The 26,358-nt window shown below is 52.7% G+C and overlaps 1 protein-coding gene and 1 pseudogene across 1 annotated transcript in view; one reads left to right on the top strand and one right to left on the bottom strand.

Moving 5' to 3' along the window:
* The first annotated feature begins 669 nt into the window (after positions 1 to 669).
* ERGIC1 (endoplasmic reticulum-golgi intermediate compartment 1) overlaps positions 670 to 26,358 on the top strand; it is a 105,463-nt gene continuing 79,774 nt past the window's right edge. The window contains exon 1 of the mRNA XM_060008381.1: positions 670 to 854. Within this exon, the coding sequence (XP_059864364.1) occupies positions 835 to 854 (20 nt within the window). The 5' untranslated portion in view covers positions 670 to 834. The remainder of the gene's footprint in view (positions 855 to 26,358) is intronic.
* Positions 11,491 to 13,995, bottom strand: LOC132421596 (serine-threonine kinase receptor-associated protein pseudogene; annotated as a pseudogene).

Genomic DNA, 26,358 nt, shown 5'->3' with positions numbered 1-26,358 from the left:
AGATGCAAGCAGAGAGGTAGAGCTACCAGGCCAACCACAATAGCTTCAGGTGACGAGCCCTTACTAGGTGCCAGGCATCACACTAAGCAGTCTCCCAACTTTCTCATTTGATCCCCAGGAAAAAGCTCCTCCAGTAAGTGTCATCATCCTCTTTGTGCAGCCGTGGAAAGGGGTGTGGGCTCAGAGGAGCCAAGCATCTTCCCCAGAGAGGCACAGCAGGGACGTGGTGGGTCCCCTCTACAAATCTAGGCCTGCCTGCTTTCCTCCTTTCTTTCAGAGTATCAGGCCCTTTACTCAGAGTTAGACGCTGTGTGTAGCCCACATTTGGACCATTCCATTTAATTTTCACAACCCAAGGAAACTGTTTTACAAACGCAAAACAACGGAGGAGGCTCGGAGAGGCAGAGGGATTTGCTCAAGGTCACACAGAGAGAAAGTGATGGAAAACACAGTGCGGGGGCTTGGAAGGAATGAACGCGGGAGTCTTTGGGTGCTCCCTTCCTCTCCAAGCCTCGACCCCCATCGCGCGCCCAGCAAGGCCAGCCCCTCCCCCTCCCAGCCCCCAGCCCCTCAGGCCCCCAGGCCCTCAGGCCCCCGGGCCCCTTTAACAGGGCGGCGGAAGGGGCGGCCGGGGGCGGTGGCGGCGCCCAATGGGCTGCGCGGAGCGTCACTTCCCGGCGGCCGGAGGCAGCGGCGAGTGTAGAGGGCTGGGGGTGGCCGGCGGGGGCGGGGCGGCCGGCGGAGGCGTTGGCAGCGGGCTGGGACCCACGCGGCGCCGCGGCCCACCTGGCCTGCAGGGCTCCCACCCCCGGCGGCAGCGGCGGCGGCGGCACGATGCCCTTTGACTTCAGGAGGTGAGTATGGCTACCCCGGCCACCGGGGAGCCCCCTCCGCGGGCGCGGAGGATGCTTGGGCACGCCGCGGACCCCTCCCGCCTGGAACGCAAAAGCGGCCCTTCGCCCTGTGCACGCCTCGGCAGGCCCTCGGGGACACCGGGCTGGCCCCCCTGCCGCACACAAAGCCAGCTGGAGCCTCGGAGGGCCTCCTCGTGCAGCGGGAAGCGAGGCCGCCCACCTCTCGGGCCGCTCCGCCCCTTCCCTCCGCGGAGCCCCCTCCCCAGGCTGCCTCGACACCTCGCAAACTCGCATCCCCTTCCCCCCATGCTGGGAAACAGGTTTCCTCCCTCCCCTAGATAGGAGCAAACAAGCCATCCCCTTCGTCTTCTCTACAGAGCCTCCTTTCGTGAACCCCACCCCAGCGGACAGGTGCGTTCAGGGCACCTCGGATGAGCCCCCAGGGATCCGCAGGGGTGTGCAGACCCATCCCGCCAGACAGCTGCTGGAGGGTTTCAGGTTTCCGTAGGCTCAGACTCTCCCTAACTGGGCCGAACCGGAGACCTGTACCTCAGCCAGTCCTGGTCCTGTGTTCTGGGTGTGGGGGCTCCATGGGGGAGGGGAGGAGGTAAGGGAGCTGTGGGCAGGACTCTGCAGAGAGCCTAGCCTGATCTGCCCTTGGCTTTCTACAGTCACCACAATGGGCCCTTTGTGGGGTCCAGCCGCCTCATGGTCCACGTTGTGTTGGGCTAGGCCTTCTGGAAGGGGGGGGGGTCTACATCCAGACTTTCCCTTGAGGTATGGAGCCCCAGGGGATGCCCTGGCCTGAGGCAGCCACACTGTGGTGTATAGCCAGAAAAATAGCTGGGCTTTAGTGGGGAGGAGCTGGATCAGAATCCTGGCTCTGCCTCCTCCACTGAACAGCTTGGTATATTCTAGAAGTTAGGGGCGAAGGCTTTGGGTTCAGACCTCCCCTTAGCTGCACGGCTTGATGACTTGGGCAAGTGTCTGAGCCCTCTCAGTATCTCTGTGTCACCACCTGCAAATTGGGGCTAAAAATAAAGTCCCACCTGCGAGGGCTGAATGCGTGAGAAGAGCTTAATTCAGAGCCTGGAGGGGTACAGAGCTCAGAAGTGGGAGGTTAGTGGACCAAGCAGCCTCTGCATGAGGCCACTTCCTCATCCACAAAATAGGGGTTCCGGTCCCTGCCAGCTCCTTCCCTCCCTACAGGTGTGAATGAAGTCAGGGTAAAGCGACAGCCTTCCTGGGAAGAAAAGCCTGGCAGTGACCCCCATGGCATGTGGACATGTTGGAGTTTAAGCATGGAGAGAACATTGGCCTTGGAACTCTTGCACTGGCTGACGTGGTACTCAGCCTGCCCTGGGCACCATTGCCATCCCACAAACAGCCTGCCCCTTCCATGCAGCCCTGGGGCTGGCACCAGGGTCTCAGACAAATGTTTGCAGACCCAGGGCATTTTCATACAAGGAAAACCCCTGTGATGGAATTCAGGGGCCGTCCTCGTACCGACGGTTAACATTCAGGACATGAGAGAGCTGTAGCTGGCACATTGATTCCTGGTTCCATAAAGCCTCCCCTTACCCAGGCTGATAATTCCTGCCCTCATCCCGCATCCCTTTGTGATTCAGTAGGTTCCAGTGATTTTGACCTTATTGGGGAAGTCACTGCTTTCGGGCATAGAATTCATTCACCCTGCACCTAATCTCCCATTGTAGGAGGAGGAAGTTGAGGGCTGAGGGTCTTGCCCTGGACCTCATGGGACCTAGATTGAAGGGTGGGCCAGGGTCCCAGGTCACGCACAGCTCCTGACCTGATGCCCCTTGAGTTGGAGGTTTGGAGTGTCCAGGTACCATTGGGGCCCCAGCTTAATGAGGTGTTTTAATCAGTTTCCTTGAAGGCTTCTGCCACCACAGAGCAGTGAGAATGGATTCAACACTTCCCGTTCACACCTTGGAGGACGAGCCTCCTTAAGATGTGTTCATTCCAGGTCTCAGGTTCTAAGGAAGGGTCCACTGTACGCACACTTCAGTGTTCATTGATCAGACATTTACCGAGCATCTGCTCCGTGCTCAGCCCTCCGCCACGTGCCCCACTGCAGAGCTGGGTGACGTGTGACTCGTTTGCTCAGGGCCAGGTAGTGGTGAGCTGGTGGAGCTGGGATTCGATCTGGGGACTGTTAGCTGCAAAGCCTTCGCTGTGGGAGAAAAGGGAGGTCTTGGCGGGTCCCACAGCCTTGTCCGATCTCTTAAAAACCATGGGGACATGGAGAGGGGCATGCTCTGGTTGAACCCCCCCTCTCCCAGTTCGAAGCCAGGGAGAAGACCAGGCTTCCTGATCGTTTTGCTCTCCTTAATACAGAGCACTATCAGGAAGGGGGAAAAAGGAACCTCTTGCTCTTTCTTACCAGAACTCCTTGTTTTCCTAGTGCCTGTGGGACCTCGTGCACCTTACCTCCTGTGTGCTTTCCTGTCTGTGAAATGGGGATGAGAACAGTACCCGTTGTCGAGAAGATTAACTGAGCCAGTGTGTGTAAAGCGTTTAGATACAGAGTATGCACCCAATAAATATTGGCCACTCTTTTCATTATTTGTGTTATTTCATCGAAGCACCTGTATTGCCTAACACTGTATAATTCACTTAATTATTTTATGCTTATTCTCTTTTTTGCTCCCATGAAAACATGAGCTCCCTAGGGCAAAGATCTTTATCTGTTTCATTCACTGTTGGGCCTAGAATAGTGCCAGGGCCACACTCGCCCCCAGGTTATGTCTCTCAGAGTCTGTCAGGGAAGGCAAGGGCATGCTGTGATTTGATGTGCCAGTTCTTCCTTTACTGGGAACCTTTTCAGCTATGGGTGGTTAATTTTCCCCCTTCCTTCCTTGAATGGGCTCTTCTCTCAGTTGTAGTTGGGGGTGGGGAATAGGCTGACTACAGAGGAGGGACCCAAGGCCTTCCAAGATGACTTGTGTTTGTTTTGCTCCTGGTGCATTGTTTCATTAATCCCTGGACCTTGCAGTGGTGGAACCGGCCTTGTGACTCGGTTCCGTGGGCGTTGGCCCTGCCCGGACCCAGTTCCGGCTGGCAAGGGCCAGAACACCTGCTGTCTCTGGCTCAGGCCGGGGGTGGGGGTGGGGGGAAGGTAGGGGCATTTCCTGCAGCCCAGGCCCAGGAGAGCCTGAGCGCGGCTTTCAGGCACGCAGAGATGGCCGGCTCCCCGCGACGCAGCCTCTGAGTTGAAACCCCAAGACCGGGGGTGTGCTGCTGTCCTGTCACTGACCATCTGGGCCCTGGGACAGTTGACTTACCTTCTCCGAGCCTCAGTTCCTTCATTTTAAGGAGAAGATGGCAATCTTCATTGCGTCACCTCGTAGGGCAGATGTAGGGGCAAGTGAGGTGTCCCTGCAGGGTACAGCCGGCTGCATAATTTGCGGGGCCCAGTGCAAAATGAAAACGCAGAACCCCTTGTTGGAAAAGTATTACGAATGTCAGGACGGTGACAGCAGAGCATTAGACTAAGCCTAGACGCAGCGCTCTGAGCACAGGACCCTGTGCGACTGCACAGTTCACACGCCTGTGATGCCGGCCCTGCTGCGACGCCTTGGTTCAGCCTCCATCGCCTCTCAGTCTGGCCTTCCAAGTGGTCTCTCATCTCCAAGAGACCCCAGATCTTAGAACCCCAGGGGAGCTTTCCAAAGTTGACCTGATTTTTTTCACATTCTGGTTTCAACCGTCAAGTGGGGCCCATTGCTCTGATCAAGTATGATTTCCTTAGCTCCCTATGCGGCCTTGCCCGGGGGGTTCTCTGCAGCCCCCCTCACTCCCTGTGCCAGGGTCATCCCCGACCACCAGTGCGGGCTCTGAGCACATAATCAGAACTCAGCAGATAGTACAATGGCTTACGTGAGTGCCTGTATTTCTACCTTACCTCATTCCAGAAAGATCTTGGGGAAGTTGACGGAAACACGTACTTTACAACAAGTTTTAAAAAAATATAAATAGACTTAAAAATCAGGGCCAAAGGGAAATAAAGAACAGACTGGAGGAAAAATTTGAAAATCAAGCCAGCATTTCACATTTATTGAGCACTTACTAGTGCCTGACACTGTGGTAAGGGTCTTACCTGTGCTCATTTAATCCCACACCAACCCTGCAAGGCAGACACTGTTGTTATCCCACTCTGCAGATGAGCCAGTGGAAGTGCAGCAGAGTTAAGGGACGTGATGGGTCAGCAGAAGGCACTGGGGTTGGAATGCTGTTCTTGTGCTCCGGAGCCCCACTTGTATCCTATAGGCTCATCTCTAAAGCTTTGCCCTTCCATTCACCGAGTTCAGAGAGAACTGAAACCCCCTCTAATTGGATTCCTTGGCCTTCTCATCTCTAATCCTTTCCCAGTAGTGCTCATTAAGAAGCTTAAAGTCATCAGCCTTTATATTTTTATTTATTTATTTTTTAACTAGACTCATGCGGTCTGACACCTGATTCTGAAATTGTCTTTAAAGAACCCTCACTATGGTCTCACCCCAATTTAGAGCATCTCATTCTGGAGGGTCCAGGTTTTCCCATTCCGGCCACTGGGGCTTTCGAGTGTAGAGCATATGTTTAGCTTCTCGTCTGGATGTGGAAGGGGATGGAAAAATCTCTCCTCCTGAGGCGGTTTGGATTCATTCCTGATACCATACTATCTTGAGACTGGGCTTCAGCCAGCTGTGGCCTCGTTAAGTTCTGTTTCCCATCTGGTAATCCTTTCATTTTTTATTTTGGAGTTGCTCCTGGGCGGTTTTCATCAGGCACTGGAGAGGCAGGCAGGGTGTGAGGAGGGCATTTGGGGTGAGGCTTACCCACCACCTCTGTATCAGTGAACATCAGCTCTGCTGTATGTTAGAATCACTGGAGGAGTTTTAAAAATCCCCAAACTCAGGTGGTGCTCCAGACCCAGTAATCAGGATCTGCGGGTGGGGGACTCGGGCATCAGTATTTTATAAAGGTCCTCACGTGATTCCAAGTGTACAGCTAAGATTGAGAAGACCTCTCTAGATCCAGAGAACCCGTATTTATCAGGCCGAGAGCACAGGGGCAGCCAGATGCCAGAGTGGGTCTTTGGAGGGGAGGTTGGGGAGTAGAGTCTGGTCCCATCTGTCCCCCCCTGCAAGCACATTCCCTCTGGGACTGTTCTTCACTAGTAAAGCTGTCACTAAGGCAGGGCAGTGGTGGTGGCGTCACCTTCCCATGGATATCCTTGCTTTTCAAAGTGTGGTTCCCACACCAGCAGCTTCAGTGTCACCTGGGAGCTTGTTGGAAATGCAAGATCCCCTGGTGATTTGAATGTACAGTAAGATTGACTAACTCAGCATCTCCCAGACTGTGCCGCTCCATAATGAGTCCCCCATTTGGAGATCCACAGCACGTGCATAACTTTCTAAAGGCTCTGAGAAGTCCTGCACAAAAGGAACCTGAGTCACTTAGCCCGGCTTTTGCCAAACTTACTATCTAAGCCACCCTTGTTCTTCATGGGGCGGCCAGTACCATTTCTCAGAATATCATTTGGGAAACAGCTGTAATTGTTCCTTTAAGAAAGTGGTAATTAGCCTAATTGTCTGTTGTCAACTTTAACATTTAGGTCTGTTAACTTAATTACATTGGTGTCTATGCAGGAAAAGTACAGAATGGGAAAAAAACCTGCCAACACTAGCATGTATTGGTTTTTAAAAGTCTTGACCCTTGGGAGAGGCAGGAGGAACTCAGGGTTCCCTGTACTACCAAGAACTCGGGGATACGTAAGGTGCTTTACAAATCTTCTCATCCTCTGAGTGGGCATTATTCCTATTTTACATCCAGGGAAATTGACCCCCAGAGATGCTGGGTCACATAGCTGGTGCATCTAGGGGTCCCTGGGGGACCAGCACACACACCTGACAGTAAAATCCTCCCCTTGAATGCTTCCTTCTGGAATCTGCTGGGCAGCACAGCTGGACAGGAAGCAAGATCCGTTTGAAAGGGACTGAATGTTCTGTTTATCCAAAAGGTGGAAACCCTATTTGAGATGAGAGACCCGGCTGTTACCAAACTTTAGTCACAGGTCCCTGAACATTGGGTGCTGGTGATGCTTTTCTCTCTCGAGTTGCCATCTGGGGCTCGAATTGCTCTGGAGGAGGAAAGGAGGCAAGCCGAATCTTACTAGTAATGCCTGATGGTTTCTCAGCTGGTGATGTGTTACACTCTGTGCTGGGCATGTTATTGGACTTGAAAGTCACACTGGCTCCACGAGAGAGATACGATTATTAGTCATTTATTTTTCTATATTTTAGCTTCTTTTTTTTTTTAGATGACTATTTATTTATTTATTTTACCTTTTTAATTAACATACAATAAAAGTGGCCTTTTTTGGTGTATTCTTCTGTGGAAGTCAAGACTTTACATCGTGTAACCACCCCCGCAGTCTGGATACAGAAGTTTCATCCCTCCAAGAAACTGTAATGTTATCACTTTATAGTCATACTATTAATTCAATTTTTTAAAATTGTGCTAAGAACACTTAAGATGAGATCCACCCTCTTGACAGATTTTTTTGTTGGTTTTTGTTTTTTTTTTTTTGCGGTACGCGGGCCTCTCACTGTTGTGGCCTCTCCCGTTGCGGAGCACAGGCTCCGGACGCGCAGGCTCAGCGGCCATGGCTCACGGGCCCAGCCACTCCGTGGCATGTGGGATCCTCCCGGACCGGGGCACGGACCCATGTCCCCTGCATCGGCAGGCGAACTCTCAACCACTGCGCCACCAGGGAAGCCCTTGTTGTGGTTTTGATATGCCTTTCCCTGTTGATTAGTGATGTTGAGCATCTTTGCATATACCTGTTGCCATTTGATTGTGTTATTTTGGGGAACTGTCTATTCAAGTTCTCTGCCCAGTTTTAATCAGGTTATTTGGTTGTGGGGTTGTTGTTGTTGTTGTGTGTTTTGTGTGTGTGTGTGTGTTTTGCTATGAAGTTGAAGGAGTTTCTTATGTATTTTGGATATTAACCACTTTCCAGATACATGGTTCGCAAATACTTTCTCCCAGTGAAAAGGTTGCCTTTTCACTCTGCTGATTGTTTCCTTTATTAATTCTGTTTTAAAACAGGAAGCCGGGCTTCCCTGGTGGCGCAGTGGTTGGGAGTCTGCCTGCCAATGCGGGGGACGCTGGTTCATGCCCTGGTCTGGGAAGATCCCACATGCCGCGGGGCGGCTGGGCCTGTAACCCATGGCCGCTGAGCCTGCGCGTCTGGAGCCTGTGCTCCGCAATGGGAGAGGCCCCTGTACCGCAAAAAAAAAAAAAAAAAAAAAATCAGGAAGCCAAGGTTCAGAGCTGGGAAGTGAACTGGCCCAGGGTACACAGCTGAGGAAGTACAGGACCGAGACTTGAACTTGGGTCTGTGATTCGAGAGCCAGGGTACTTCACCATGGTGCTCTTCTGCCTCGCGGGTACCTTGACATTGTCGATTTTTATGACTGTCCACCAGGTCTCCACTATCATTTTCTCTCTTGCTGTCACATCAGGAGCCACTGACATGTAGAATTTAACTAGAATGTCCCTTGACTACTTTGGAAGAAATCTGATGATATTTGACTTGTTTTGATGTTTTGCTGAGTCCAAGGGTACCTTCATGGTGTGGAGCAAGTGTCTCCAAATCTTCAGGGGAAAGTGCTAGGTCGTGGGCCACCCTTTCAGAATGTCCTTCTACACTGCAAATTCCTCCGAGGGCTGCCTTGACCTGTAAGCTTCCATTTTCCTCATCTGCAAAGTGGGGTGCTCATACGTCCCTTGCAGGATTTTTTTGAGGATGGGATGAGCTCGTGTGGAATGTGGGGCCGTTTCACTCGTTGTGGCCTTCCTTGGCAGCATTGTCCCCGTGCTCCTCGCCGAGCTCTGCTAGACCTGAGCAGAGGGGCATCTGGGGGGTGGACATGGTAAAGCCGGGGCCCCTTGGGTTTGCAGGACCAGTGATGCGCTCCCGTGAGAACACCTGGGGCGATTCAGCCCAGAGCTGGGCTCCCCTCTCTAAGTGGCACCCACACGGTGACCCCAGACCCCAAGGCATTAATCTCTGGTGGGAGAGAAAACGGTCAAATGGTCACATACCCAGATGTCCCCAGGCCTTGGGCAGGTATCATGGGGTTGGGGACAGTTGGGTGTGCCAGCTGGGCCCATCAGAGAGTGACGCTCCATTGGGAAGGGGCAGCTGTCTGTGGCTTGTTGCCCTACAGATTACCCAATTTTTTAGGAAATGATGAAAGTCTGATAAATTGTGTGAAAATGATTAGTAACTGCTTCCAGTTTTATTGCTGTTGAACGTTGTGCTGGGCCAAACCAAAGCCTTCTGAGGGCTGATGATGGCCTGTGGCTGGCGGCATGCAGCCTGTGTGTCACACGTACCAGTGAACGAGCACACACTCGCCAGGTGGACAGGACTTGGGGCGGTGCCCCTGGACTCTCGGGAGGTGGTCTGGTGGGTCTGGGCTCGGAGCCGGGGGCAGAGGAGTCGAGGGACCCCCAGGTTTGGGCAGAGGCATCCTCGGGGCACGATTCTTCCAGGCCTGGCAGCCATGGCTTCCCTCCTCTGGTTGGTACTAGGGTGGCACTGCCAGCTCTGCCTCTGGACCTGTCTTTCCTCCTCAGCAGTCCCGGGGCTGGCCAAAGCTCAGTTCGAGTGGCACTCCCTTCTCCAGATCCCTTAAAACCTTCAGCCCTCAGGGTGTCTCAGGTGACCTCCCAGGGCTGTGCTGTGACCACAGTGCCCCCAACAGTGCCCATTTATCAAGGGCCAGTCTGAAGGCCTTTCTTGGATTCAGTTCATCCTCACATCACGTAGGAACCAGGTGTCATTCCCTTTACCTGATGAGGATGCTGGACACAGAGGGGAAAGGACTTGGCCAAGGTCACACAAACCACAGGCAAGTGGAACACTCTGTGATGCCAGAGCTGGTTTTCTTAACCACACTTGCGTGTCCCAGAGGGGAGCATAATCACCTCGATTTTGGAGGGGCACTCCGTGGATACCCCCGATGTAAGCTGCTGTCTACTTAGTTGTGTTTACAATTTATTGCCATGGAAACCTTGGCGGGGAAGGGGGCTCTGGGTTGCCTGAGAAGGGGGCTGGGCCTAGGTGACAATTTCCAGTATCTAGGTGACACTGTACATCTGTGGGCAGGAGATTACCGCTGAGCCCCTGCTGGGGAGGGGGGGAGAGGGGTGCAGCCCTTCTTGTGGGGAGCAGGTGGGGCTGGCCATCCTGTCCTTTCTCTGGCTGGTCTCTGGAGCCCCAGTCAACAGGCCAGGAACAGGCTGGGGTGATGGAGTCATTTGTTCGTTGAGCATATTTCTTGAAGGCCTACTGTGTGCCAGGCACTGTTCTCGAAGCTGGGGATATAGCACTGAGCCAGACAGACAGTTCCTGTCCCCCCAACCTCACGGAACTTATGTTTTAGTTCTGATATTTGGCGTCTCTCTTTCCTTTAAATTAGAGACACTTTTTTATTTTGGAATAGAGTTACAGAAAAGTTGTAAAGATGGTACAGATACCTCCAATCCCGTGTTCCCCAGACTTTATTTTGGATTTCACCTGTTTTCCACTAGTGTCCTGTTTTTTGTTTTTTTGAGGGACTGGTTCTCTATTTCAAAAGGACACATCAATTTCCAGTATCAAAACAGTTACACTGTTGGTTTTTCTTTCTCCCAATCGGCCCCCAAAGAAATCACACCAAAGGAGAGCACATTTTAAGCCAATGAAGCTGCAGGATACGCACCTCACAGACCTCACTGAAACCTCACCAGAAAGTGGGGGATTGGGTAGGGAAAGAAACTTGAAAAGATCAGCACACTGCCAGCCCACAGGCTGTAGAGAGCTCTCACAGCCAGATGGGGTGACCAGTGTGCCCCAAAGAAGCAAAGTCTCAAAATAATATAAAATTTAAAAAGTTTTGTTCCACTAATGTCCTTTTATTGCTCCAGGATCCAATCCAGGATCCAACATTGCATTCAGTGGTCACGTCTCCCCAGGCTCTGGTTGGGGACAGTTCCTCGGTCTTTTTTTTTTTTTTTAATTTTTTAATTCTTGTCTGCGTTGGGTCTTCGTTGCTGCGTGCGGGCTTTCTCTAGTTGCGGCGAGCGGGGACTACTCTTCTTTGCGGTGCGCGGGCTTCTCGTTGCAGTGGCTTCTCTTGTTGTGGAGCGCAGGCTCCAGTAGTTGTGGCTCGCAGGCTCTAGAGCGCAGGCTCAGTAGTTGTGGCGCACGGGCTTAGTTGCTCCGCGGCATGTGGGATCTTCCCGGACCAGCGATTGAACCTGTGTCCCCTACATTGGCAGGCAGATTCTTAACCACTGCGCCACCAGGGAAGTCCCCAGTCTTTTTTTTTTTTCTTTTTAAAATTTTATTTTTTAAGTTAATTTTTATTGGAGTATAGTTGCTTTACAGTGCTGTGTTAGCTCCTACTGTATAGCAAGATGAATCAGGCATACATATACGTATATCCCCTCCCTTTTGGATTTCCTTCCCATTTAGGTCACCACAGTGCATTAAGTAGAGTTCCCTGTGCTATACAGTATGTTCCCATCGGTTGTCTATTTTATACATAGTATCAATAGTGGATATGTGTGAATCCCCGTCTCCCAATTCCTCCCGCCCTCAGTCTTTCTTGTTCTTCATGGCCTTGGCAGTCCTGAAGAGCACTGTCCAAATGTCCGGTGGAACGTCCCGCACTCTGGGTTTGTCTGATGTTTGCTCGCGATTAGACTGGGTCGTGGGTGGAGTGCCCTTCTCAGCACATCCTGTCAGGGGTACCTGGCATCCACATGATGTCACTGGTGGCACTGCCCTTCAGCTGGATCAGGCAGCATTTGCCAGGCTGCCCCCGCCGTATCACTCCTTATTGATCAGCGGTCCTTCTCCTCCCCATCTTCACTGTCAGCTGGCCCTCCTGTAGGGAAGCGGACCACCAGTGTCTAGAATCCCTCGTGCAGGTTCACGTGTTCACCGTTAGCAGTGACTCTTTCTGCTCCGCTGGTGCAGGCCGCACCGCACTGGGCACCCGTATCACTTCTGAGGGGGTAGGAGGTATCGGGGTGTGCAGTGGTCTGGCCCCCGACGCCGCAGTCTTTCCATTACACCCCATGCCCTCTGAAAGAAGAGCCAATAGAGGGGGCTGTAGGAGCCATAAGAGTAGCCTTGAAAGAACTAGGAGTACTTCATCCAGCCCAGGGAAGCTTTATTTTTAGGCATTTTATTTAGACAACTAGAAACAATTAGATGTTCGGAAGCAGTGTACAATGAGAGATCAAACCAGTTACTTTATCATGTATCCCCCCTCTTCTTTATAACTAAAGCAAAAAAAAAAAAAAATGGCTTTCTGCTTTAAGGGAAAAGTCAGAAAAATAGGTCAGTATATTTTCGCTCTCATAATAACATAAACAGCTACAAGAAATCCAACTGTAATAAGAGAAGTTGGGTGTTGGTTGGCACATATTCATTAAAAAGACAACAGACCATCGTGCTACAAGTTGGTTAGTTCCAGCACTGGAGCTAATTCATATTCCTCATTGTGTACTGCTCATGTTTACCTTAAGCAGAGAGTAACTCTGGAGGCTGATGCTTTTCTCTGTTTGTTTTAGTCCATAAGTTGTGTACATCTGCCTGATGCTCAGGCCTTAACTTCAGGAGTTGCACTATAGATGGCATCAGAATTCTCTGAAGCAATTTCTTCTAGCTCCTCTTCCGCTGTCTCTGGAAAACTGATCCTCGGCTCTGCCAGCTCACCACTGTCTTCTTCAGGAAGCACGTATTTCCAAAGGCCGTATGTTTTTCCTACCACAGTCTGCCATAGTCTCAGTGTTCCGTCTTCAGAACCACTAGCATCGAGTTGTCCATCAGGACTAAACCTCACACAGTGAATGGGACCCAAGTGTCCTTTGTAGGATTCTAATTCTTCTCCACTATTAGAATCATACTTACAAAGTGTAAAATCTTCACCCCCTGCAACAAGAAATTCTTTCTCAGGATGAAGAGATGCAGAATTGATGGTTGCAGGAGCTTCAAAAGATTTAACTGGGTCCAAACTTACTGCACTGTGAAAAGCAGTCGATCGTCCATAAGTTATTACCAAGATCTCTCCCTCAGGAATATATTCCATACTGCAAACAGACATATTAAAATTTAGAGATTTCATTTCTGTCATAGTAGCATGATCCCAAAGGCGAACAGTTTTGTCATCAGCCGAAAGGATCTGTTTATCCTCGCTGCACCATAGAGCCTTTTTACTACCAGAGGTATGACCACTGATTTCCTTAGGTTCTGCCTCAGGTTTGTTCAAGTCATATACGCATAACAGTTTATCCTGTCCCCCGGTTAACAAGTAATTAGTATCCTGCGTAAAATCCAGTCTTGACAATGTGTTTATGAGCCAGGGTCATCCATTCATCTCCTGAGACAGCATCCCACACTTTGGCTATGAAATCTGCAGCTGCTGTAGCTGCTGTGGTGGCGTCCTTATTTAATGTTACATCCCAAAGAGCACCCTCATGACCCAAAAATGTTCCAGTCCAGTCTCCTGTATCTCCCTGGCGTAGCATAGGTTTATCATCTTTGCAAGCACCGATTAGGCAAAAGCCGTAAGGCGTGATGCCACTGAAGGCCAAATCCACCACAGGCTGCGTGTGACGTGTGGCCCGCGCAGGTGAGTGGCCTCATTGCCACGGCGGCTGCGAGCCTTGCGATCCGGCGGGGGGAGGGGAGGGGAGCCGAAGGTGGTCTGGTCTTTTCTCTCCTCTTGGCACCGACTCCTCGAGGTGCCCCCCCCCCCCACCGCCCGCCCCCTGCCCTGACTCTGGGGTTGGGCTGGAAACGCGAAAAGGCCAGTCCGGTGGCCCCGAGGTCAGAAAGGGGTTAGGGATGGGTCAGGGAGTCTGCAACAGACAACCGATCCACTGCTGTCAAGGGAGGGAAAGGGGGGGAGGGGGAGAACCGGAGAACTGGCAGCCGTGACCCGCACCATCCAGGGAAGCGTGTTGAAGACTCATCCCACGGTCTTTTAGTCCCCTTACTAGACAGGGTGGTAGGCCTGGCCCCGGCTAATTCCTGTGGATCCAGGAGGTGGCTGTTGGCTCGGATGAGACGCATCTCTCTACTCATCTCTGCAGGCTGAGATCGCACCCACCCTCCTGGGCCAGCCTTAAGCCTTATCCACCTCTGTGAGCCCTCCCTGTTCTTGGGGAGTGGTGGTGCGCTGAGATTTTCCCGAAACCCTCCCTGACTGCGCTCTCCTGTCTCCATCCGGCTCTGTGCCATGCGGCTCCCTTGCTCCCTTCCCGCCTGGCTTGCCGGGCTCCAGGCCATGGCAGTGTCACTTGTGCCGTCTCCTGCAGGACCCAGCCCAGGGACTGGCACATAGTCAGGGCACAGCAGTTCCCGGGTGACGTGCTCAGCAGAGGCTGCGTCGCACTGTGGCAAAGTAACGGCTTTGTGCATCTCCAAGAGTCCTGGGTTCACGTCTCGGCTTCACCACTTCCCAGATGTGTGACTTTGGGCAAGGTGCCCTCTGGGTTTCAGTCGCCTCACTGAAAGATAATAAGCCCACTACTCAGTAGTGCCTGGTTCCCAGCGCCGTCATGAGGACTAATTGAGCTCATCTCTGTAAAGCCCTTCAGATTATGCCTGGCATCTGTTAGGTGCTCAGTTATTATTCTTTACAGAGAAAAGCACCAGGATATCAGGCTGGTATATAGAAGCTGGACTAGAGATGGCCCCTTTGTATTAGCCTAAGTCAGCTAATTCCTATAAACAACCTGAAAATCTCAGTGATTTAATGCAACGGAAGTTCATTCCCAACATGGTGGGGATGCTGTGCCCCTCGCAGGTACCCTGCCCTCCGTCTTGTGGTTCTTCTTCAAGAGGAGGTTGGATTCTCTCTGAGGCCCGGCAGTGCGGGGAGAGAAAGGGAGGCCGTGGAGGGTCTGGAGGTGGTGCTGTCACTTCTGCCTTGACCCGGGGAACTGGCCTCACCCAACTCCAGGGAGGGTCAGGAGATCTGATTGGGCCGTGGACCCAGGAGGAAGAAGAAAGGACGGGCCTTGATACATGGGTCACTGGCAGAGGTGGTAACTGCAGTCAGTATATTCAATCTCCCACCATTCTGGTACCATCTCCCTAGTTTGGGGGTGTGTTCTTAAACAACATGTGTTATTTACTCAATAACTTTTATGGAAACTACTCAGTTTTTGAATTTAACGTGTTTGTTTATAAAAGGTAACTTTATAACGTCTTTGAAAATGGAAAAGCAGTATCACCTGCCACAAATAGATACAAATAATTGCAAGCCTGTTCCGTCCTAGCTAGCTGGTGCGTGCTACAGTAGCTGGGTCTGTTAAAAAAGGGATGTTAGCAAGTGCTAGAGAAACGATAGGATGACAGCCGGATAGCACCACCTCGAGACGTTCTCTTTGAGGTTCTCAGGACACTCAAATGAGAGCTGAACAGGGAATGGCCTTCTCACTGTGAAGTCTGAAGCCATTTAACCACCAGGTCCCCACATGGCCTGAAATCACCCAGGTCACACTGGTGGCATAGGTGCCACACTTTGGGAAATGCTGGCTTAGGGGACAGTCAGCACACAATTTGTGCACAGGCAAATCCAAAACTTGGTGCAGAGAGAGGTAGATGAAATCACCTGTCACCTCGTAGCACTCAGGACTTTATAGTTTCCACCTTGATCTATGAGGGGAATTAATGGTGTCACTTAACCAATGGGAATGGGAAACTGAGACCCATAGCAGGGCATGACCCCCGGCTCCCCTGCAGGACTCATGGCCTTTCCACTGTCCCTGCCATCTTTGGTCGGGGAAGGCTTACCGCCGTAGGTTAGACCACGTGGGCAGGGGTCATGTGTATTCATGCTGCTGTCTCATCTCTCTGCCTCTCTCACCCATCACCTGCCTGGTACACGTAACTGTGCTGGCACAGGAATGCCTGTCTCCCAGGCCTGCTTCAAGGAGCCAGGAAATCAGAAGCTGACCCTGGGCATGCTTGGGTACTTGTCACCCACTCACTGGCCCAGTGGGTGACCCAAGATTTGTGTGGGGACTGCATCAGTGGATCCTCTCCCTGGGGAACTACTTACCTGCCTGCTGTTAAGGGGAGGGCTCCCCGTATGTCCTGGCCCGTCTTTCTGAAGTTGTTTTGCAGTCCTGACTCAAGTGGACTCCACGAGCGGTTTGCTCACAGGGTAGAGGAGTCCGGCTTCCTCTCCCGCTCCTAAATCCCTTCCCACAATGTCCCACTCATTCCAAGTTATGCCAGTGCCAAGCCCCACTCATTGAATACAGGCAGTGTGCCCCGGATCTCCCAGCAACATGGCCAAAGGTATTGTTACTCCCGTTTGTGGGGACGAAGAGATCAAGGCCCAGGGAAGCAGGGTTCATTCATTCATCCATTCATGCACTCACTCAAAGGTTAACTGGGGAGGATTCCAGGGACAACAAGACTGACATCGTCTTTACTGTCGTAGCATCTCCAGGGTAGTGGGGAAGGTGGGCAGGATGACAGTGAACAAATAATTGCACAGATGGTTAGTGTCCAGATTGGTGAGTGCCGAGGAGGAAGGCAAAGGAGACGGGTGATAATGAGTTTGCGGAGAAGGAGCTCGCTGGATTAGCTTGGGCAGCTCGTGCCCTTCCTCCAAAAAGATCTTCCCAGACAGCGTACTTTATCTAATTTGGGTCACCGCCCCCCCCATCCCTTCCCTGTGTGTATCTTTTTATCGCACCTGGACATGTCCTTCAGATCACTTAGCACAATTGCAGTGATCTGTGTGTGCCGTTTGTCACCTGATATCTGTCTGTCTCGATGGAGTCTAAGCTCTTGAGGGCAGGGACCAAATCTCTGCGCGTCACTGGGTCCTGGTACTGAGCCCAGGGTCTGCACACAGCGGGTGCTCAGAAAATATTTATCAAATGAAGGAAGGAGAGAATCAGATCTAAATCAGATCTAAATCTGTGGACTGTGGGGCCCATGCTCCACCAACCTCACACCTCCCACAGCTCAGAACTCAGACAAGATGAGACCCCGGAGACCTGGCAGAGTGGTCCAGATCTGCTGGGATTGGATGCCTTGTTGCCATATCTCTTTGTGTTTAGAAAAATGTTTCTAGTTTTCTTCTAAGAGTATAAGTGCATCAGAAGAGATTTATTTCTCTAACAGTGGGAATGGGAAATGTTCCCTACCGAATGTGTCCTGAGGAATTGGGAAATCTGGCATTACTCAGGCCCTGCCCAAAGTGGGAATGGGTGGCCAGCTGCCTGTCCTGATGGGAGGCTACCAGGCTCCCCTCACCCCTGCTAGCTCCGCTTGCTGGAAGTGGCACTTTAGCCCCCAGAATCTGAGGTGGGGAAGCTGGGAGGGAGCAGACACCTGATATTCCACACTCACCCCAGCCAGGGGCCTAGGCCTAATTGTTCCCATTTTGAGAAAACAGGCTCAGAGAGGTTGAGGGCTTGGCCCAGAGTCACACAGCCATCAAAGTAACAGCCAGCCCCTGAAGTCAAGACTGTCCAACCCCCAGAAAATGATACTTTTCTGTTAGATCACCTGACTGTGGAGATTCAAGGTGCCCAGATTTCAATTTCAGTTGAGTAATCCTGTTCTCTCTAGAACTGGCAGGTTTCCCTAATCACCTGGGTCCTGTCCTGCCCCCCACCCTCAAGTCCGGTCCAGATGGGCCTGGGAGTCTGCCTCTTTCAAAGTGTCCTCAGTGATTCTTAGGAACAGGTAAGCTGGGAAACCCTGAAGAGGGGTTCCCCATTATGACTCAAGTGTAGCTCTGGGGTTGGGTACTACAAATCTTAATTAACTTAATAATGATTATCATAAAAGCGTCACATGGGGCTTAAGAGTTTAGAAAGCTCTTGGAAGATGAGTGTGGTCTGGGGATGATCGTTTTCTCTGCAGATGAGAGCCCTGAAGTTCAGAGGGGCCCCAGGAGCGCAGCTTTTCTGCGCTTGGATCTCATACTTTTTCTAGTTTCCCACGGAAGTGTTTGCCTCCTGGTGAATGTTAGGTCCTCAGATTGTTCCTGGTGACATGGCTGTGGGTTTTGAGCCCTCTGTTCTTGGTACAGAGAACTAGCCCTGACCCATTCTCTGCAGTCAGATGTTTCTGGAAGGAGGGACGTGAGAAGCCACAGACGCTGGACAGTTGGAGAGGGTGGTGATAGGAGTAAACACTTACTGAGCATCTCCTGGGCATCAGGCACAGTGCTACGCACTGTAAATCTATCATTTTATTCAGTTGTCACAACAAACCCAGGAAGCGAGGGCTTTTACTTACCCCATTTTACAGATGAGAAGGCTGGTATGTGTTCAGGTTCCGGGCTGATCAGACTCTGTAAACACGGGAGCTGGGAGGGCATGGAGATGGGTGGAGCCAGCCCCTGCCCTTTGGAGCTGGGAGCCCCACCCAGATTCACCCTGCAGGCCAGGTGGCAGGGCCGGTTCCACTCTCTGTCCTGCCCAGTTTTCCCCGACTTGGCTTTGGTTGGCCGAGCTTCGAAACTGGGGCGCTCTCAAAGCCAGGTGGTTTGTCAGAGCTGAGTTAACCCTGAGTCAAAGGAGGAATGAGAGGGTTCACTCACCCGCCTCCTCCCTGCCCCGTCCCCACCCGTCCCTCCCCGGGTCAGGCCCCTCACGGTGGGGCCACACAGACGTGTCACCCAACTTGGACCTCTGCCTGCCTCACACTCACTGGAACATGAAGGGTCAGCTGCCCGGGACTTAGCTTGTTCTAGAGCCATTGTTGTGAGGTCCCAGGCAGACCTGGGATAGCCGGGCTTTGAAGCCTGGCACATCTGGGTCCCAATCCTGGTGCTTCTGCCCCCCCTCACTGTGTGTCCTTGGGCAGCTCACTTCACCTCTCTGAGCCTACCTTATGGGGACATAAACCCTGACCTCACAGGATTACTTCTTGGAGTCGAGAGCACCTCCCACAGCTACTGGCTCACCGTAGGTCCTAATTCAGTGACACGACGCCTCTACTTCCTTCCCCCATTTATGAAACTTCCTGTCATACTTGATCTAAAACAGAGAGTTTAAACTGGCAGCATTGGGGGTCAAATTCTGCCCAATCACAGATGTGATGATTTGGTCCTCACATCTAAAAATAAATTTAAAGTTAAATGCCAGCATTTCCAATTCGGAGATTTCACATAAAAATCTGGATTTCCAGTGCCTCTAGAAGAATGGGGCTCCCAGGCTTCACTGGCCAAAAGGAAACTGGCAGAGAATCAGAATCAGGTATATTGTTCTCGTTGAGGGGAGGGGGCAGTATTGTATTTCTCATGCCTCCACTTTGAGCCTAATGATTGAAGATTCTCTTGAGACCACCCCACAAGGAAGGAATAGTGACTCAGAAATGGCTTTTAATCTTTCAGAACACTGGCGCAGCCTGCCCAGGTGCCACGTGTGTGTGGGTCAGCTGGCAGGACCTGCTTCCTGCAGACCAGTGTCATCTAACCCAGTCCACCTCCTACAGGCCTCATGCCAACAGTGGACCCCAGGGAGCCAGTCAGGGAGGTCTCCCTTTGGAAAGAGCCAGTGGCCTTTGGGAGACAGTGGAGACCAGGGTTGAGAGCTTGACCTCTGAGTCTCCCACCAGGCTCTCAGTGCCTTGCTCTGCCTTTGTCACGGTTGGGTCCCCGGGGCCTAGGACAGTGACGGGCACACTGAAAAACGTGTTGAACAGTGAATGAGCAGTCTCCCTGGAGTTGAACCGCAGCCCTACTACTTGCAGAGTTGATTTGCTAGCACTTTACCCACATCATCAGCGGGGATGGTGACGGTACCCTCCTCCCGGGGGACAGTAGAACTTCAAAGAGATAACTCGGCTAAATGGCTCAGCACGGCACCCACCGTGGCAAGTGACCGGTACGTGTGGCTGTGACGATTATGTAGTTGGCACAGGTATTTCTGTGCTTGAACCTTGATACAGGCCACCACTTGGGCCTCTGACCCTGCCGCAGGGTGGTGGTGTTACCACTGCCTGAGCATGCTGGTGGTAACAGCCCGGAGGAGAGAGGGCACGTGGACTTGACCAAGGGTGCGGACCCCTGGGGAGAACCACCTGTTTGTCAGCTGGTGTCACTCCCTAGTGTGGAGACGTGGGATGTGGACGTGATGTCCACCCTCCCACAGGCTGAACTGGTTGGCCATGTGCTGTTGTTGCCTGAAAGATATTGCACAGAAGACACAATGGGTAGGAATGTGCCCTGGGCCCAGCTGTCTCCATGACGTGTGAGCCACTCCTGAGTCTGCTACAACCCAGGTGGAAGCAGCTAGGAGAGTCACAGCTACAGCCGCCACGGCAGTGCATGCTGGCCTTAGAGTCCCTTTCTAGCCCCAAGGGCTCTGGAAGTGGAAGGGCTGGTCAGGCTACCCAAAGTAGAGCGTCTTCCTCAGTGGGACCTTCTGCTTGATACCTCTTGGCTGTTTTTAGCACACGTACCCAGCATTTCCCTCCCTTGATCACCCACAGCGGCTCTTTGGGGGAGGAGTCACCCCTTTCACAGATGGGAAAAGTGAGGCCCAGGGAGTCACAGTCTGCCCAGCTGGCTGGGGGCAATTCGCTTGTCCAGATGATTCCCACGGCCCCACCGAGAGATCGTGATATGGGGAATCAGGGCCCCGGCCTCTGTATTTTTTAAAAAATAAGTTTATTTATTTAATTTATTTATTTTTGGCTGCTTTGGTTCTTTGTTGCTGTGCGGCGAGCGGGGGCTACTCTTTGGTGCGGTGCGCGGGCTTCTCATTGCGTGGCTTCTGTTGTTGCGGAGCACGGGCTCTGGGCACGTAGGCTTTGGTTGTGGCATGCGGGCTCAGTAGTTGTGGCTCGCGGGCTCAGTAGTCGTGGCTTGCGGGCTCTTCAGTAGTTGTGGTACATGGGCTTAGTTGCTCCGCGGCATGTGGGATCTTCCCGGGCCAGGACTCGAACCCCTGTCCCCTGCACGGGCAGGCAGATTCTTAACCACTGTGCCACCAGGGAAACCCCGGCCTCTGTATTTTTAAGCAACCTCTCTGGGGAGTTGTAATGATCAGGAGAGGGGGGAACCCAAGTAGGGACTCCAGTTTTGTGCTCTGGCCCTGCTGTTTGCTCAGTCAGCCAAATCATGTACTTCCGTGGGCTTCCCTTCCTCAGCTGTGAGATGGGGAGAGTAAGTAGTACCCACCTCAGAGGATGGTTGTGAAAATACCACAGGCGGTAGGTTGGTCGGTCAGTGTAACATTCTCAGGATTTGGGGAGTATTGATTTGTTGCTATTGTTCCACATGGGATTTGTTACAAAAGCAATTCAACAAACAAAAAAGATACCTGTGAGTAATTTACAGCAGGGTCTTCTCACCTCCTTCGAGGTAGGAGTCTTAGGATGCTGGGATCAGGGTTGCTCTGCCCCCATTTTAGAGGTGAAGTGACTGAGGGGGCAGGCTGGACTTTGGAACTCCCACAGGGGCGGGGCAGGTGTGGAGGTGGCTGCCTCGGGTGGGGGCAGCAGTGGGGTGGGGTGTTAGAGGTCACCGCACCCCACCACCACCTCCCCCGCGTGGCCTTTCTCAGAACACCAGGAAACATCTCCGGGTAGGGACGGTCACGCTACCTTCCAGGAGGGCCGCGGGGGTGAGAGAGGAAGCACACCCACCTTCCTCCCACTCCTGGGCTCGATCCAGGCAACACGGCCTCTTCCGTTCCCCCTCACGCCTCCACTGGTGTCTTGGCCGCGCCAGAAGTTCTCCCTAAAGTGTGTCTGCTGAGATGGTCTCAGTCCATCCAGCGCCCTCCTTGCTCATTTGCTCATTCATTCATGTAACTTATCCGTTGAGCACCTCCTGTGTGCCACGCGTTGTGCTGGTGCTGGTGTGTGGAGCTGAACCCCACGGACATGGTACCCACTCTCAAGGAGCTTCCATTCCAACAGGGAAGATAGTTAAACCATCAAGAGTTATCTGAGCAAGAATGTCCAGGGATCTTTGGGGATATTCTGATCTACCTTGGTGCGGAGTTCTGAGAGGACCTCCCCTAGTGCCACCTCGAGGCCTTGTGATGAGCAGAGCTGGGCAGGTGCCAGGGCAAGGGGTCCAGGCCCATCCAAAGGCAGAGGCAGGAGTGAACTGTCAGCACTTGGCGAACTGGCTGGAGAATGCATCGGGGGCACCGTGAAGAGTGTGCCCTTGACCCTCAGCACAGTGGGGACAAGTTTGAGTGGGGAGCTGGGTTCTGTTTGTGCCGTGGGCAGCCTGCAAATCTGCGCTGCAGAGATGGGCCTGGGTGCAGCCCAGCGGGGACCGGGCCAGCAGCCGCTGGCTCTTTTGGTGTCCAGTCTTTCTGCCAAGAGGCCTCTTTGATTCACATTTTCCACATGGACTTGATGTTTTAGAAATGTTGACCTTCAACTAATCAAATGTCACTTATTAAATTGCAAGACATATCCTTTTAAATTTACAAAAAGGACAGTGGGCCGGCGACTTAGTTCGTGGCCTGTTGGCAGGAGGGAACTTGACAGCACTTGAGGCCAGAGAAAAGACAGGTGCCTTATCAGTGACCCCCCTCCCCCCTCCCCTGTCCCCGTGTCCCCAGGGGGTGGGCAGCATGTCTTCTCAGTGAGAAGCTGAGCTGAGAATGAGGCTGGGTTAGCAGCCAGGCTGGAGAAGCTGTGGCAAGGCTGGAATGCCAAGTCCAGGCGGGTGGACTTGAGTCTCCCTCTCAGGAAGCGAAGAATCCTCTTAGAAAGGTGAGGTCAGTTCATACAGGCCGGAGAAGAGTCAATGCCACGTAGGCAACGGCACCTGAGTAGAAAAGAAGGCAAAAGGCAGGATGTGCACAAACAGGGAGTGTATGGGGGGGGGGCGGCTTCCTGGAGGAGGGACACTCGAGAGGAGTCGGCTTGGGATCGGGGAAGGGATGGCATTCTACCCGAGGGGTTCTGCAGCCCGATGAGATTGGGAGGAAGGGACAGCCGTGTGGGAAAGGGCAGGGGATACCACGGGCAGGTGAGGTAGGCCTGGTTTGTAGACCACCCAGAGGAGCCTGGCCTGGGGTCTGCATGTGCTGCATCAGGCAGTGGGGAGCCATAGCAGGTTCATGAGTAGGGACGGTGCTTAGGAAGGAGAAGGGGATCAAGTGAATGTAAAAACTCCCTGGGGCATGGACAAAGGGGAACTAAAAGCCCCTTGGCTTGGGTCAGTATGTTTCCCAAGACAGTGGGGGAGTGTTCTCCCTGATGGGGTGACTGGTCCTTATTCATACCCTCAAGGAGACTGAAGACAAGACTGTCAGACCGTGGATACCAACCTGAGGCTGAATCCATGCATACGAAATGCCTAAAGCGCATTGTAGACAGACGGGCTGCCGTGGGAATTGTAGCCAAGGGTTGGGGCCCCTGAAAACCCCACAGCAGGAATTTCACAGGTGGGGAATTTAAAAGCATTTTGGAACATAACATTGGGCTCCCAAGGCCACTAGTGGACCTGAGGAACATGTTGATGTATGTTGAAGTTCACTAGAATAATACACTAAAGAGAATATCTGCTGTGTTAAGCATCTCAGATTAGGAATAACAGGAACTTCTTTCAGCTTCAGTTTCCTCATCTGTACAATGGTCCTAATGATAGTGCCTGCTTGCTAGGGCCGTTCTGAGGATTAAATGGACTAATGCAGATGAGACGCTTGGCATTGGACTTGGCTGGGCTAAGTTCTCAGCTGATGGCCTGGACAGTCCCGTTCATTCCTTCTTACCATCCTTACCTGCTAAAAGCATAAGCATCTCTGCTCCAGCAGTTTCAGGGAGATGCTTATAAATTTGTTTCACTTTCTTGCAGGGATGCCTGGCATAAGAGACTTTCCCCCTTGAGTCTAGAACTAGACTAGAGTCTAGACAATGGTGTGTGGCAACGAGCAGTCACAGCCCTGACCCCACCCCCTCCCAGCTGTGGGATCCCAGACAGGTCCTTCATCCCCTTGGGTCTCAGTTTTGTCATCTGCAACAATGGGCTAGTACCCCCACCCCCCACCCCCGCCCAGGCACTGTGTGAGGCAAGATGAAATAGTGTCTGTGGTACTCCATTGTCAGCAAGTACTCCATCATGGCCACCTGGTCACCAACCCCCAGGACCCCAGGCAGCCCTCATGTATGACTCAGTTCCCTCCCCACGTTCTTGTCTTCCACCTTCCTCTGTAGCTCCTAGAGTGTGGGTAGTAGAATCTGTGTCTCTCCGCCTGCTCTTTGCTTTACTTCCCTTTTCACTTTTCATTCCCTGGGCTGTTTGTTCAGTCATTCATTCATTCATCCATTTACTCACTCATTACGTACAAATATTTATGCTGTTCGTTGTGCTAGGCACCTGGGGGGGCCAGTGGTGAACGAGAGGCATATAGGTCCTCCTGTCGCAGAGTCTTCATTTTCAGCGATTAAATCAAACATCCAATTAAATTTGTACTTATCAGTTGATATGAGGTCTGTGAGGGGAAAACACAGGGGATTCTTCTAGAGGTCAAGGGAAACCTCACGGCAATGATGTTTCAGTGGCTGTCTGAAAGGTACTTGGGGTTCATTAGGGAGGGAGGCCCAGGTGGAGGGAACAGCATGGGCAAAGGCCCTGAGGTAGGGAGGTAGCATTGTCCATGTGGAAGTGGCTGCAGGACAGAGCCGGGGAGAGCCCAGGCTGGAGGACTCAGCTGGGCCAGGCCGTGAGGGACTCATAGGGCACGATTAGGAAGATGACCTTTATCCTAAGAAGCCTTTGGCCCTTGAAGCGTTTTAAGCAGATCTTCATGAAGAGTTCACTCTGAACTGAAGGGGAAGAGCAGAGCAGTTAAGAACCTCCTTCAGTGTGCAGGTGAGGGTGATGACGCACTACTGCACACCCCGGGTCCTTTACTCACACACTAGAGGAGCGACTCATGGCTTGTACTTAGCAAGACGAGAATCCTTGTGTTGGTACAGAAGAAAGCCACAGATGGCGGGATCATATGTCCTGGGAGCTTGGGGTGGGGCCCAGGAGCCTTTGCCGAATCACTGCCTGTCATGTGATCGTGATGATGGTGATGCGGGCTGCTCAGAGGAACCCCGAAAAAACCTAATGTGTACCCAGCAGATCCAAGTTCATACTCTCAGCTGACCTTCCCAGCGCCCTACGGACAAGGGTGGGAGTGTCCTGTTGTCCAAAGAAAGAAAACAGGGTTGAGTGTTGGTGAGGGATCTGCCCAAGATCCTGAGGCTCCTGCCTGCCAGGTGTTTGGGGCCAGAGTCCCCACTTCCCTGTCCTGTAGGTAACAGCAGGGAGAGCACATCCGTCTTTCTGAAGCACTTTGGACGGGTAATACCAGGTCAGGAGGTTCTGTGGCCAGAGAGAGCCTGGGGCCAGAAGCCTCTCTGAGGCTGTGACTTTTGAGGCTCACGTTGCCTTCTGCCACCTACCTAGCCCAGGCTCCCCTTCGCAGCTTCCCGGGATCCCCCAGACCTGGGTGGGCAGCCGGTGGCCTTACCTGGGATGGTTCTGCTGCCCTGCATGCCCCTTTCTGTGTCCCCCCCACCCCCAGTTTATCCTTTCAGGCTTTGGGTCGAGGCAGGGCTGCTCCCTGTAAATACCAGTCCCCTTACATGAGCATTTTTCCTCTATGATTTTTCCTGTTTTGATGAAACACTGCTCTTGGCTGTACAGGTTCCCAAGAGGGAACCAAGGCCCCGGCTTGACTAGCCAGTCATTCAGGAACTTTGCTTCCAGACCCAGCCCCACACCCAGCCCGCATTCCGCCAGGGCCATAACCTTAACCTCCACGCGCAGTGTGAATGGGGCCCGTCCCTCCCCCCCTCCCAATTCCCATGGTTCCCATGGCCACCTCCTTATCGCTATTCCCAGCTGACTGAAAAGGGCTGCATTCCAGCCCAAAGTTAGCCTCGCCCTCTCTCCCCCTTTCTGTTTTCTTCCAGACTGAGGGGTGTAAGAGTTGACTAGGGTTAATGGTCCTGCTACCAGTGTCTGAGCCCACCGCATCCATCAGGCCGCCTGTAGGGAAAGGATGGGGTGGTACCTTAGCCCGTTCATTCAATCGTGCGTTCAGCAGATGCACTGAGCTCCTCCTGTGTGCCAGGCATTGTTTTAGGCACTGGGCATAAAAAGCGTGGAAGTTAACAAGTGTCACGGAGGTGAGGCGCAGCTGGGCTCTGAGTGCGGGCTGAGCTTTGCAGGTCGGAACAGAGGCTCAGGGCGCTGATGCAGGTCTCCAGGGGCAGCTGGTCACCTCTCTGCCCACCTCTGTGGGGAATCACGTTAAAAGCCCCTCGGGTGGGGCCCCTGTGAGCCCAGTGGAGCCCTCGTACCTCCTCCAGCTGAGTGCGGACGAGATTCCAGCCCTCGCCCTCCGCCTCTGTCAGGTGTCCTTGAGCAGGACAGGCAGCTGGACACAGTGGCCTCGCGAAGACCACAGCACGGCCAGTAGGCGGTGGTTC

This window comes from Delphinus delphis, chromosome 3 (assembly GCF_949987515.2).
Source record: "Delphinus delphis chromosome 3, mDelDel1.2, whole genome shotgun sequence".
Classification (NCBI taxonomy): domain Eukaryota; kingdom Metazoa; phylum Chordata; class Mammalia; order Artiodactyla; family Delphinidae; genus Delphinus; species Delphinus delphis.
Note: the sequence above shows the minus strand (reverse complement) of the source record. Positions and strands in the feature narration are given on the sequence as shown.